Below are 14,618 nucleotides of genomic sequence, written 5' to 3' on the forward strand. Positions count from 1 at the left end.
TTTTCAATATAGTGCAATTAACAGTGAAAGTGTGCTTCAATTAAAAGCTGAAATTAATTTACATTCTTATCACAAATTTGGTTCACATACAAGTTCTTAGCTCCGCCACTGTGGAAGCAGGTACCCTTGCCCGCAGCCGTACGTCAGGGCTTGAGGGCTTGTATGTACGCACAAGAGTGTAGTCACTTGACGCTCCCTGACTTAGACTAACAGAGGATAGATATAGATCTGATTTATGTCTTGTACTAAAATTATGAATGTTAAATGTATCTTGGTTTTTAATATAAATCATCATTAGGGAGAGAATGTACTCACCAATATTTCTGAATTTTGGAAAATCTTTTTACATGGTGTCTTTTTATGCACATTTGTCATTATTCTTATAGCTTCTTTTGTAATTTTAACAAAAATTTGTGTTGTTATTATTATTATTATTATTAGTATTATTATTATTATTATCATCTTTCTTCTCCTTTTCTTTTTCTTTAGTTCCTTTATGCCTTTTAAAATATATTACCAGCTTCATTCCATCATTTAGATGTATAAACATCTCTCTTCTGCCTTCGAACATCCATTACAAATATTTATTCCAATTTTTTCACATAAGTTCACTTATACATTTAATTTCTTACCAGCTGACCTATGCCTATCTTCTATCTTCATTTAACACTCAGAAAAATTTCATTTCAATATAATAAACTGACTTTGAACTTTCAGTTAAGGTATGATAAGTTTAGAGAAAACTTCAAATTGTCCTAGATTACACGTCCGTGCATGATTCTTCTGATTCCCTCATCATTCACATCAAAATATATCAATGGACGAGTAAGAAGGCTAGAATTTTTCGATTAGGCCTACACAGTTTTGAGTATGCCTATACAAAAAATGAGAGTATGTAAGAGAGAATGCACATGAAAGTTGAAACAGAATAAAATATATGATTATTCACCTAAGCAAATAGAGTGAAATAACATAATACATTGTGTTCTGTCTTTGAAATGTGTGTATCTTAAGAAGGAAGTGTAAATTTCTGATAAAATTATGTGTTTTCTGTTATCCACTTTTTTCGTCTATGTGTAATTTTAGGTCCATCTTGAACCATATATCCAGAAGTTTCAGGTATTGACACTGTGAACAGAAGCAGCTAAAATTATTGTGAAAATTTAACTTTTATTTCTCTTCACTTTGAATACTTCAACCATTCAACAATTATTTAATAAAGGGAATATTCTGCAGTACAGTAGAGTCTCACAAACTCGACCTAATGTGGACTAGAGAGGGTATCGAGTTACGAAAATGTCGAGTTTTACAGACTCGTAGAAGGGTTGTACAAAACACATTATTTCAGGATACTGTATATTAAGAAACTGAAAGTTCAAGAGTTTTCGAAGGTACCGGCAGCATTCGAAAATTGAAATGTATCTCATCACATTTATAAATCTGATATCCGGTAAGATCTTTTTCTTCAATAAATTTATAAAAATTTTATTCAAATTGTGAACACTTTCCATGTTGGCAGAAAGTTTTTCACCACAAACACTCAGTTTCCTGATTTCATAGTGCTTCTTTTACCTGTCGAGTCACCGAGTGCTAGCAGTAAATCGAGGCTTGCCTTCTTTCTGAAATTCCTCATAAAATTTTCGAGCTTTCTCCTACAATATGAGTCCTGTAATCAGTGTTCCATATTCTCTTTGCTGTCTGCACCATAGATACCGGTGCAGTGCTTCGGTGACTCTTTCATATTCGTCTCCTTTCATATTTATTCTTTCATTTAAAGACTCAGTACATATTCTTTTGATGCACCAAGACTCACCTAATCTCTTCTCTTTCCAGCCAATTATTGTCGCCCGTCTATCTTCTAAGTCTATTGCAATTTTATTTATACTTTCCTCTTTATTTCAGTTTCCATAGTCACATTGTTTTTTTTTTTTCCTCTTCTTCTTACTCGATGTTTTCACTGGTAAAACAATATGACACTAAATTGAAAAATTTCCCGCACAAAGATTCACTTAGAATTGGCAAGTCCAATCCACGAAGAGTTTAACTGGAAGAAATTCGTGGAGGTACTGCATATCATTCAATCTTTATAATTCACTTTTCGGTGGAAAATCTGCCCCAGGAAAAATAGAAAGGAATGCAGAGAATGATGAGCAATTGACACGAGCTGTCCCACCTTCAAAAGCTGCTACCTGGGGTGTAGATAGGAGATTCCCCTCACAAGTCACTTGTCGTCAGGAATGTTATTATCAGGGAAAGGATTTATATGTAAATACATATTTACTTATAAAGCTAATATAATTTATATTTTGCATTATCTTTATGTTTCACAATGTGTAGGGTTGAAAAATCCTACTTTTATTTTCCATATTTTTCCATATTTTAGAGTTTAGTACATATTTTCGTTAATTTCCATATATTTTCCATATTTCATATAAAACAGTCCATATTATATTAGGTTTAACAATAAAACAAAACAAAATTCCATTAACTTTTAAAAATACATTTCAACAATAGAGATTTAAACACATGTTCAGTAATCCCTTTAACATCAGAGTTATTTGAAAATTAGCAGTCCTATCAACAATGGGAAAGTAAGTTACAAAACTGTATTAATTTAATTTAAAATTTTTAACAGACTTCAGTTGTGCAGCTCAACAGTTAAATGCCAGTCAGAGTACACATAGGTTCAGTTTTGTAAATCATACTATAAAGACGGTAAATATGCCAAAAGTACGTCATTCAGTCAATTTAAAATCAAAACTAACAAGTTACATTTCAGAATTTAAAGAAGATGGTTTATCAACTGACAATAAAATATTATTTTGTAATTTGTGTCAGTGTGCAGTATCATCTACACAAAAGTTCCTGGTGCAACAACACATTACAACTAGTAAACATCAGGCCAACAAACAACTAAATTCCAAGCAGAGACAATTGTTTTTAACACAACCAACAACATCGAATGTAAGATCTGAGTTTAACATCGACCTGTGCCGTTCTCTCATCTCTGCTGATATTCCTCTCTACAAACTAAAGAATAAGGTCTTCAGGGAATTCCTTGAAAAATATACTCAACATACAATCCCGGATGAGTCAACACTTAGGAAGACGTATGCTCCATCCATCTACGATGAGACAATACAGAAGATAAGAGATGAAATTAAAGATAGTTCAATTTGGGTTTCCATTGATGAGACTCCCGACAAAGAAGGTAGACTTGTTGGTAATGTAGTTATCGGTTTGTTAAGTGAACAATATTCTGAACGAATTCTTTTACATTGTGATGTTCTAGAAAAGTGCAATAACAAAACTATAGTTAAACTGTTCAACGAAGCTATGGGTATCCTGTGGCCAAAGGGTATTATGTACGATAATGTGTTATTCTTTATTAGCGATGCTGCCCCTTATATGGTCAAAGCTGGACAAGCATTATCTGTTGTATATCCTAAATTGACTCATTTTACTTGTGTGGCGCATGCATTTCATCGTGTGGCAGAAGTGGTCAGAGACAATTTCCCTAAAGTAGATTTGTTGATTTCATCAGTGAAAAAAGTATTTCTCAAAGCTCCCAGTAGAGTTAACGTGTTGAAAGAAATGTACCCTGAAATTCCATTGCCACCAAAGCCAATTTTAACTAGATGGGGTACATGGCTAGAAGCAGTTGAATATTATGCCGAACATATAGACTCTATTAACAATGTTCTCCTTGCATTGGACTCTGAGGATGCAGTCTCAATTGATACTGCGAAAACAGTTACCTGTGACATAAGTGTGAAGAATGACTTAGCTCACATTCAGCATACATTTTCATGCATCATAAAAACGCTCAAAAGTCTCCAAAATAGGCACCTTTCACTATCTGAAAGTTTTGAAATTATAAATAGTACTGTGGAACAACTGAATCGTGGTAGAGGTAAAGTTGCAGATGCAGTAAGAGCTAAGGTGGACACTGTACTTTCAAAAAACCCTGGATATGAAGAACTACAAAAGGTTGTTGCTGTGATGAGTGGTGAATCAACAGTGAAGATTAACTTGGACTTATCCCCAGCAGACATTGTGAAATTGAATTATGTACCAGTTACTTCTTGTGACGTCGAACGCTCTTTTAGTCAGTATAAATCTATCCTCAGAGACAATAGAAGAAGATTCACTTTTCAGCACTTGAAAGAAATGTTTGTAACCTATTGTTATGGTAACAGACAATAAAAATTGTGTTTTGTTGAAACTACATTGGAAGATAAGGTACGTCCATTATATTTTTTGTTTAGTTTGATTAAAATGTACCAATATTTAACGTACATAGTCATTTTTTTATAATTTTAAGTCCATATTTAATTCCATATTTTGGTAAAAATCCATATTTAATTCCATATTTTGGTAAAAATAACTACATATATATTTACATATTTCATATATTTTTAGTCCATATAAATCCGTTCCCTGGTTATTATGTATTACAGTAAAGAATGTTGCAAAAATTACTGCCTATAGTCATACCACTAGGCCAGTGTAAGTAGAGAAATAAAATAAAAAGACATCATGATTTATCAATCAATCAATCTTCTTAATGTATCCAGCTGTTTGCTGACAACATAAAGTCCACTATACTCCACTGTAGTCTATTCAGTTGTTGTTTTTCACAAGAAATGTGGGGTATTTTGATCGGTGTTCATTACAGATGCCTGTTACTAGTAGCCAGAGTTGGGGTGTAGTCAATATATACTGCAGGGCTGTGTCTTCTGGGACTGGTACTGATGAGTTTAATTTACTTCTTTTGTGGTTTATGAATGGACAGTATAGAAGAATGTGTTCCAGATCTTCATCATGATTATTACACCACAGACAAGTAGGAGTATCAGAAAGGTGAAATCGGTGTAGGTACAATTGAGTGACAATGTGACCTGTTCTGGCTCTTGTTAGAAATGTTTGAACATGTTTGGGCAAGTTTTTGTAACTTAAATTTCCAGGTCATTTGATTTCTTTTGTACGGACTGTAAAATTTTTCCTCTATCAGAAGAGAGTCAACTGTTGATCCATAGGTTTATAAAATGAGACTTTACTGAAGCAAAGGCATCGGATAGAGATATCACTTGAAGAGGTCTTGGTTGCAAATATGTTGCCTGTTTTGCAATATTATCGACTTTCTCGTTTCCAGGTATACCACAATGACTAGGTATCCATTAAAATGTTATTTCCTTTTGGACATCATGATTTATCTGCTATAAAAAAGATAGACAAGCTTCTGCAGATATCGAGTTTTATGGAACGTCGAGTTTTCGAGAGTCGAGTTTCTGGGATTCTACCAGTACTGTACTATCATTTCGATAACCTTACTTTGGATGAATATTTTCTTTTCAATAATTTATCTTTCGGATAATCTAAAATTATAGTTACCTACTTATGAAAATGAAGACCACTGGAAGAAAAGGGGGGATGTCATTTTTTTGTGAAAATTGAGATAATGGTAAACATTGGAAGTTTATGTTAGACGACAATAAAACATATTGAACATATTGATTACTAGATTAACCACCTTTCAAAATGCATGGTGGTATTTATCATTTGTAACGCACTTCTTGAATAAATTAATTTTGAACTTTAAATTAGCACTCCTGAAAATCTTGACATTCCCCCTTTTCTTCCTGTAGTCTTCCAATGTTGCCTAAAATAATACAAAATAATAACAATCTGCATATTCTATTTTTAGCTCATCGCAACGTCAGATTGTTCATAACTCACTGTGGAGCACAAAGCTTGCAAGAAGCCGTGTACCATGCTGTCCCTCTGCTGGGAATTCCTATCTTTCATGATCAAGTACACCATGCTAAGAAAATAGAACATGAGGGAATTGGAATTCGTCTGTTATTCAACGACTTGACAAAAGAAACTCTTCTAAATGCTATAAATGAAATACTTTCAGACTCCAGGTAACCACAACTTAAAGTTTATAATTGTAATTTAACCTAAAGGTAAGATATATATTTTCTTGTGAACACCCCTAAGATAACATTACGAGCACATCGTACAGTTAATCAGTCAGGAAGTTAGTGAGCTCTGTACATTTCATAGGTTATTGCTTGACTCTTATGAAAAGGCATGATGTAGTTTAAGTTCTATACACACACGAATATATAAGCTGACTCTGAGACTAGAATTTGAGTCTTTAGAGCAGTGGTCGTCAGCACTCGCTGAAATAGGTAACAGTTAAGCATTGCAACAAAATATGCACCCTCGTGCAGAAGAAGAGGTAGAAAAGATACCCGCCAGCAGCCACGGACGCACGCTGGTGCTGTAAGAGACCTGCGGGTAAGAGACGCTAGCCCGAGGGTGCAATGTGCTGATGATTGCTGCTTTAGAGTAACAGATACGTTACATCTATTTGCAGCTCTATTGAACGGGCTCAACTTCTCATAGATCCTTCGAGAATCAGTAGGGCTACCGGTATTGCTAGAATATAGGAATACATTTTTAAATACCTACATCATCTTGTTAATTGAGAATTCAACCAAATAGACTTTAAAGATATTTCAGGTCTCAACAATATATTCCGCTTTCTCGTGATTATATCATACCTAAAGGATTACAATAATGTTGAGCTTTCAAAATTTACAGGTTTCTTCTAAACAGCATTTACCAGTGCTTTCATGGAATATAAGGAAGACATTGAACAACCAAGAAAACACAAACAGTGAACATACCACATCAATATGACAAAGATATCATCTTGGTAACAGGAAATATAACAGAAGAAAATGAAACAAGTACCATATCCCAAGATAAAACGTGCATGTGTCGTATAAAAGCAGACAAATAACTGGTGGTATTTTAGTGGATATATAAAGAAAAACCATTACAAAATTTGAGGTTATTAACAAATTAAATCAAACATAAATGCCAGAAATAATTTAAGTTATAGCTGAAACAACAGCAATTTTAAATTTTGTTGTTGTTGTTGTTTTTTTCTAATGCCAGGCGTTTGACAATAAAGTCATTTGACCTCTTGCACTCCAATATTTTTCAAAGATATTATCATGGTCAGCCACTGAAGCACAGATTTTGAGGTGTTCCGAATCCATTTCTTGGTTTGAGTTGCACAATGGCCAGTTAGGGGACTGATATATTCCAATTCTATGCAGGTGTTTGGCCAAACAATCATGGCCTGTTGCCAATCTAAATGCAGCAACAGACGATTTTCGTGGTAAATCGGGAATTAACTGTGGATTATGATTCAGAGAGTTCCATTTTTTCCCTTGAGATTGTGTTATCAAATTTTGTTTGTTGAAGTCTAAGTATGTAGATTTAATAAATCTTTTCACAGAGTAATATGTAGATTTAGTAACAGGTCTGTAAGTAGCATTGCTGCCCTTCTTTGCTAAAGCATCCGCATTCTCGTTTCCCAGGATTCCACTCTAATGAGAAAGTGTAAGAAGTACCATATTTGTTACTGATATAGAAGATATGTATTTTTTTGTATGAAAGAAAAATGCAACTGCATATCGTACTGTACTTGACAAAAAAAATAATTTGTACCAGAAACTTATGAAATTATTTCTCCATACATTTGTGCAATAAATTCCTACAATATTCTAAGTCCAATCAGATTTCCAATTAGATTAGACCTAAGTTTTAATCTGACAAAGCACCGTGAATTCACGGAGACAAGCAACGGCAGTAGTGGAGGGAGGGAACCTGCTGCTGGCTGACAGAAAACTGAGGACGTTCGTTGGGACTCACTTTACATGACATCCATTAATTTTGTGGTATGAGTTATGAATTAGATCATTGGTAAAGTTCTGATTATTCATTTTTTTTCTCTGAATTTTCAGGTATAAGAACAACATGAAGAGGATGTCTGCTATAGCTAAAGACGAGCCACAAACTTCGATAGACAAAGCAGTATGGTGGACAGAGTATGTACTACGTCACAATGGTGCTAAACATCTCAGATCTGCAGCTGTTGATCTGACGTGGTATCAGTATTTTCTTTTAGATGTTTTAGCATTTCTATTTATTATTATAATATTAATATTATATGCAGTATATATCTGTTTTACCACTATTTACAGATACTTAATGCAACATATTTCAGAAATTAAATCAAAACGTGATTAAATTTATGTGATAAGAAGTAAAATGCACCGTATATATTTTTACACAAATCTCACCATTAAATGCCTATAAAAATGTAGAAAATTATTTGGAAGTTGGTTCTTTGATACTGAATAAAGGTACGGTATTGATTTATTTGAGATTGAAGATTGTGATAGTCCTACATATAATTTAAAAATTGTAAGCCTCATATTTCAGTTTGTAAGTGGATGACGTGAATATGTTAGGAGAAAATCCACAAACTATTATGGAAAACATGAGAATTTTACTTGAAGCAAGTAAAAAGATACGTTTGGAAGTAAATCCGGAAAAGACAAAGTATATGATTATGTCTCGTGACCAGAATATAGTACGAAATGGAAATATAAACATTGTAAATTTATCCTTTGAAGAGATGGAAAAATTCAAATATCTTGGAGCAAAAGTAACAAATATAAATGATACCTGGGAGGAAATCAAATGCAGAATAAATATGGGAAATGCCTGTTTATTCGGTTCAGAAGCTTCTGTCATTCAATCTGCTCTCAAAAAGCTGAAAGTTAGAATTTATGAAACAGTTATATTACCAGTTGTTTTGTATGGTTGTGAAACTTGGACTCTGACTTTGAGAGAACAAAGAACAGAATCTGCATATCAATGGCTGAAATTGTTTTTACTGCTCCAGTAATTAATCTTAGGGTCTGATTTTGATATAAATTATGTTTTTAAAGATAGTTTTCGGGTGATGTCATCAATACTTCTCTACAATATTGGATAATTGGTTTGACATACATATTGTATGTTATATTAAGAGTTTCTCTTGTGAATTCCAACATTTTTTCTGCCAGCCTTTTCAGAAGTGAACGTCTTTTGTTCCCTTCTCTGGATTATTATCAATGTAGTTCTCCCATGAGAGTTTATAATAAAAATTACTCCAAGATATTTTGCTGCATTGCACCTACACAAGTTTTTATTGCCACATTCTAAAGTTATGTGTACCTCTTTCTTGCCAAATGAAAAAAAAAATCCTATTTATGTGGTTTAATCAGTGTTTACGTTTCTACACATCAGATTTTTTTGTTGTGATAGTGAATTTTGGACGTGACTTGTAACTGGTCATTTATTTTTCTTTGTTTAGAGGTCCACATGACTAGATCATCAGCAAAGAAAGCTTATTTTTCCAGTTATTTAAGGTATATGTACACCTTTACATACAAAAAATTTTGTTTTGTATAATTTTGCTCTGTAAAATTTTTATACAATTGAGAATGGTACCAGAAAGAGAATGAAGTGAACAGATCCCTTGAAATTATGTCTAAATTGTTTTTAAAAATTATTTTGTTTATAATTTTGACATGCAACTTGAAACATGATAGCTCATGCAGTTTTTAAGATAGAGCCACAGTTTTTTCACTGTTTTATAGCTAAAACTTTCTTTAGTGCCTGACATAGAGCTATTTTTTATTTTTATTTATATTAATTAAATATTACCACATATGTAACTTACAATAATATTTTATGTTGCATAAATCATGTAAAAAATCCATAGATAATTATTAATTATATTAATGTTATTTTACTCATTGTCAGGCACTGGGGGACATTTCAAGCTTCAAAATGACATCAATATCTTCTTGGTATCACCATATTTGACTGAGATGTCATGTTTGAAAGAATAAAATATTCTAAAATTACTATTTACAGGAAATGAGCCACAAACTTTCAGAGCCTAGAAGACTCCATCATCCCTTAAGCAGCTTCATGTCGGTCCAGTTTCAGCTTCTTTCTGCCTCTCAAATACCTCCGCCTTGTTTTAACTTCAGGTGTTGAATGTTTTATTTGGCATTTTTGTCCCTATTTCCATTGATGCAACAAATCCTGCGATGGTGTTTGTCCTAGAGTTTATGCCTATCCTCCTCAGAATTGTAATTTCTACTTTTGGACTCTTATTAAAATGACGTACAACATCATTGACACACAAATTTACAGTTTTATGACTAACAGTAAAAGATTATGAATTGCTTCATTATGTAAAAAAATTTTTTCAATTTAATGATCATGCCCAGATATCTATGCATCTATTTCGGGACTAGAAAGAAGTTTATTTTACAAGCAATGCTGGACGAGGGGATTGACTGCTACGGAGATCACTCCAAACGTAATGCACTCCAAAAGTAAGTGACCGTGGCTGATGACACAGGATTTTGGAAAATGGGACTTACCTGAAAAACCATAAGGCATAAATCGAAAATTGTTATATGAAATTAAAGAGGAGAAAATTCTCTATTAAAATAGTTATATTTTGAAAATTCTAATTTTTCATTATTTTTTGCGTTTTTGGGTGTACATATACCTTAAATATTCCTTATTTTATTTTGATTATTTACAACTATTGACTCTTGAGCTCATTAACATACTGGTGTTTGCATAAATTGTGTTTCTTTTCTTACATGTAACCGATATATCAGCTTCATAGAGAACACTATCTCACTAGGATATGTTTGTGTCTTCATAACCTTATTGTCACTGGACCAAATAATTATACCATCAGCATACATTGCTAATTTTACTTTCAATACCACTATTGCTATATACAGTATTAAGAAAAAAAGGTTTGGACTTAATACATATCCTTGCGGTATTTCTTGGTATTACGAGGGAGAGTCAAAAAGTAACCTTAATAATTGTTTTATTAATTGAATATGTACAATAAGACTACAAACACTTCATCACTTTTCAACATATTCCCAACAATGTTCAACGCAAGTGTTCCTGTTATACTATGTTGAAAAGTTATGAAGTGTTTGTAGTCTTATTGTACATATTCAATTAATAAAACAATTATTAAGGTTACTTTTTGACTCTTCCTCGTACTTATGTTTATTAGAAAAAAAATATTACAGTAGAACCTCTATTATCCGTCGTAATGAAGGGGGTGGGCTGAACGGTTAATCGAAAAAATCGGATAATCCGTACCATGAAAAATTTTTGTAAATTCCTCCATGGTCTTGTATTTAACGCGCTAGGTAGTGGTTCAGAAGTCTACTAATTTAGGTAAGTCTGGTTGTAAATGACGGATTTTTAAGGGAAAGTGTCTGTCTGTGGAAAGACAGGAATAATGGAGGTCTCGTGTTGTAGATTTACATACTTTATACACTCCAATTTCGTATTCTGATGAGAGATGAGTCACAGTTTCTTTTTACCCAAACCACTCAATTTTTTAGGCCTACACTTTTTTTTCCATACTTAGCACAAGATTTATTTTGAGAAGAATTTTTATACAGAAGTTATACAACAACTCGAACAGTAGACCATTCTATGTAATAAAGTCTTGTAATAACACTCTAGAAAAATAACGTGCTAATACAATGTATATTAATATTTCTGCAGCAAAAAAAAAAAAAAAAGAACGCGAGAGAAAGACAGACGGATAATCCAACAATCGGTTAATAGGGTGACGAATAATCAGGGTTCTACTGGACTGCTTTTTACTTGAAAATGTATGTGCTTCAGGAATTGTGCTGCCCATTTATATAAAATATATGGTTGTCATTCTTAAAAAAAATGAATGTATTACTGGGACGGTTAAGTTATAGAAATGAATAAATCTTAATCTCTCATATGGTTTGCTTTCTCTAGACACATTTCCATTCCCTGCTCTTAGCTACTGAAAGTATTTTAGTGGATGTTACATAATTTTATTTGGATCTTGAGATGTCAGTGTCGGTGAGTCCTATGCATTCAATGGTTCAGAGAACCCCAAGGAAAAACAATTTAATTGTGTAAATAAATTTATTTATAATTTACACTATCATTCTTTGTTTCTTGCTCATCTTTAATAAGTTTACTTGCGGCTCTGATATATTTTTGGCATATGAAAACCTATGAATAGCAGAGATTGAATACATGCTTACAAGGTTCAATTTCTCCTCTAAACCTCGTCGAGACAGCTTCTGGACTTATGTGTGGGGCGGAAGGTAAGGAGGGAAGGCTTGCAGGGGAAACATGTGCATACGCTGGTAAAAAAATCAGAGCACTGCAATGAACGCAGCTGTCCAATGATGTAATAGTGAGACAGCCAACACGCTATGGCAGAAATGTAAGAATGGTCGTTCTTGGTGTTTTAGTCTTAATATATTTAACTGTGAGTGTGACCGGTGTTCGATAATGAATAACGTTCAATATCTTTTACAAACAAACTTTTCAGTTTTAATCTTAGAAGATCAGTGTAAAATAAAGAAGTTTAGAAGACCATTACCTCAACTCGATTTAAAGAAAGCTCAAACAAGCTAAGGTAAGACAGAGCTTTTAATGTAAAAATATATGAAAGAAACAGTTTGATTTATGGTTGTGAATCAGCAAACAAATTATTTTGTTTCCCGTGCCTGCTATTTGCCAGTGGCGTAGCGTCAATGTAAGCTAAAAAGCTCAGCTTCCCCAGTTAATAATAATTTCATAATAAACCTGCAATCTATGGACAAAATTATTTATTAATTTTAATAAAATTTATATTTACGCCTTAAATATTGTGATGCGGCAGCTCAGGATGATTTGTGATGCAGCAGTAAACAAGAAGCCTGCATCCACCAGCTTCCAGGCAGACTGGTTTCTTACACTCATTCTTCTGTGTAACCCACCCCGCAGATTTTCGATCCCTTACTTACTCCGGTCGCAAGGCTCACAGGAAGCTAACTTTGACATTGAAAATAAGTAGTTTCCGAGTTATCCCTTTTCGTCAGTTGTGTTCAGTGGAAGTGTTAGTGTGCATTGTGGCTGATATAATAAATAATGAGTGAAATAACAGTTCCTGACACCAATTTACTTGAATTTTTAGGACAATTCTATTATCAAGACTGACTTGCGAACAAAAGTGTGATCTAAAAAACAAATGACCGACTCGCTTGCTGTCAATGAAGGACACAACCAAAAGACAGACGCATCCTTACATAATGATACTAATACTGTATCTATTGACCGTTAATATTGTGATTTCTCTAAGTATAACAGGGAGTGACGGTAGTGTTATATTATACGTGTCTATTTGATGTGTAAACCGTGAAATCATATTTTACTACATACCATTTGAAGTCATGCCTTATTGGTTTTACTTACGAGGTTCCAACCAATCTTCGACTGCTGACTTGACATCGACTACTATTTATTTTAAGACTATATTTTTGTAATATGTTTTCTCATATTGCATGAAAGACAACATGAATTAGCTTCCCCTGCTCAAAATCTCATGCTACGCCACTGCTAATTGCTAAGGATAAAGATATGAGCTGGACTTGCTCTGGTGTGCGAGATTTAAGCCATTTGACATAGAAAATTAAGAACCATAAGGAATCTATTGCTCATAAGAATGTTTGCCTACATTTATCAGTTCTTGGAAGAACAGAAATTAGGCAACAGCTTAGCTCAGCTTTCAAGCAGAATATTGAAAGACAAAATGATAACATAAGGAAAAATCGCTATGTTCTTTCAAAGATAATTCATCACCATCATCATCATCATCATCATCATCATCATCATCATCATCATCAATTGGTCAATTCTAAAAACATTTGATCCATTCTGAATTGAATGTTTTTAGAATTGACCAAATTTATAAATACTCTTTAATGAAATTCTATCATAAAAATAGAACGAAATTTGTAGCTCAGCCACATGCTCATAATACGAGACGAAATGAAATTCTTAAATTAGTTGAACCTAAATATTTCACATCTGCTGCTTTACTACACAGTACAAATTATGGTCCACCGCTATATAATTCGATAATAAAATTTCATCCAGAATTGACTACTTTAAGCAATGAAATTTTCAGATCCAGAATTAAAAAATTTATATGACAGACTTCCCTGTATATATATTATGTACCATGTATTGTAAAACAAGTTTATTTCTATCCTAAGTGTATTTTTCTATTTTATCTTGGTTACTATATCAACATGACCTGCACTAATTATACTACTAATAATAATCTAATATTAATCCATCAATCTAAACATCGTCTCTTTTTTCACTCAGTTATTATTAGTATTATTATTTACTAATTTTATTACAATCTTTATGTGAGCTTTTTTCTTAAGTATTTTGTCTACAAAGTATGTGTATCTATGTAACGGAACTGTCCCCGAACACGAGCTTTGCTCTTTCGGGGTATTTTAATGTAACGTTTTTATGTATATGTTATTATTAAATAAATAAATAAATAAATAAAATAAATAAATCATGGCTCATTTTAGGGTAATTATCTACTTTAAAGAACTGTAGTATTTTTTTTAATTTTTCAGAAATGAGATATTGTTTAAATTGTTGGAAAACTATGTAATATCATAAAAGTAGTGATACTCTTGTCATTTTAGGCACGATCCGCCACTGTAGAGATGTTTATTATGTTTTGCATTGTAAATTTCAAACAAACAAGCTAAAAGTGGAACTCAGCTTTTGTAGACAACACTGTATGATGGAAATTATAATTTGTTTGTAATATAGTATTAGTATTTATTTATTTAACCTGGTAGAGA

General features: G+C 32.9%; 1 protein-coding gene across 2 annotated transcripts in view; it reads left to right on the forward strand.

Moving 5' to 3' along the window:
• Positions 1 to 11,725, forward strand: part of LOC138702939 (UDP-glycosyltransferase UGT5-like) — a 45,488-nt gene extending 33,763 nt beyond the window's left edge. For both annotated transcript variants that reach the window (XM_069830351.1, XM_069830352.1), the window contains exons 7-8: positions 5,708 to 5,927; positions 7,827 to 11,725. In XM_069830351.1, coding sequence (XP_069686452.1) covers positions 5,708 to 5,927; positions 7,827 to 8,112 — 506 coding nt within the window. In that variant the 3' untranslated portion in view covers positions 8,113 to 11,725. The remainder of the gene's footprint in view (positions 1 to 5,707; positions 5,928 to 7,826) is intronic.
• Positions 11,726 to 14,618: the final 2,893 nt, after the last annotated feature.

The sequence above is a fragment of the Periplaneta americana genome, chromosome 7, assembly GCF_040183065.1.
Source record: "Periplaneta americana isolate PAMFEO1 chromosome 7, P.americana_PAMFEO1_priV1, whole genome shotgun sequence".
NCBI lineage: Eukaryota > Metazoa > Arthropoda > Insecta > Blattodea > Blattidae > Periplaneta > Periplaneta americana.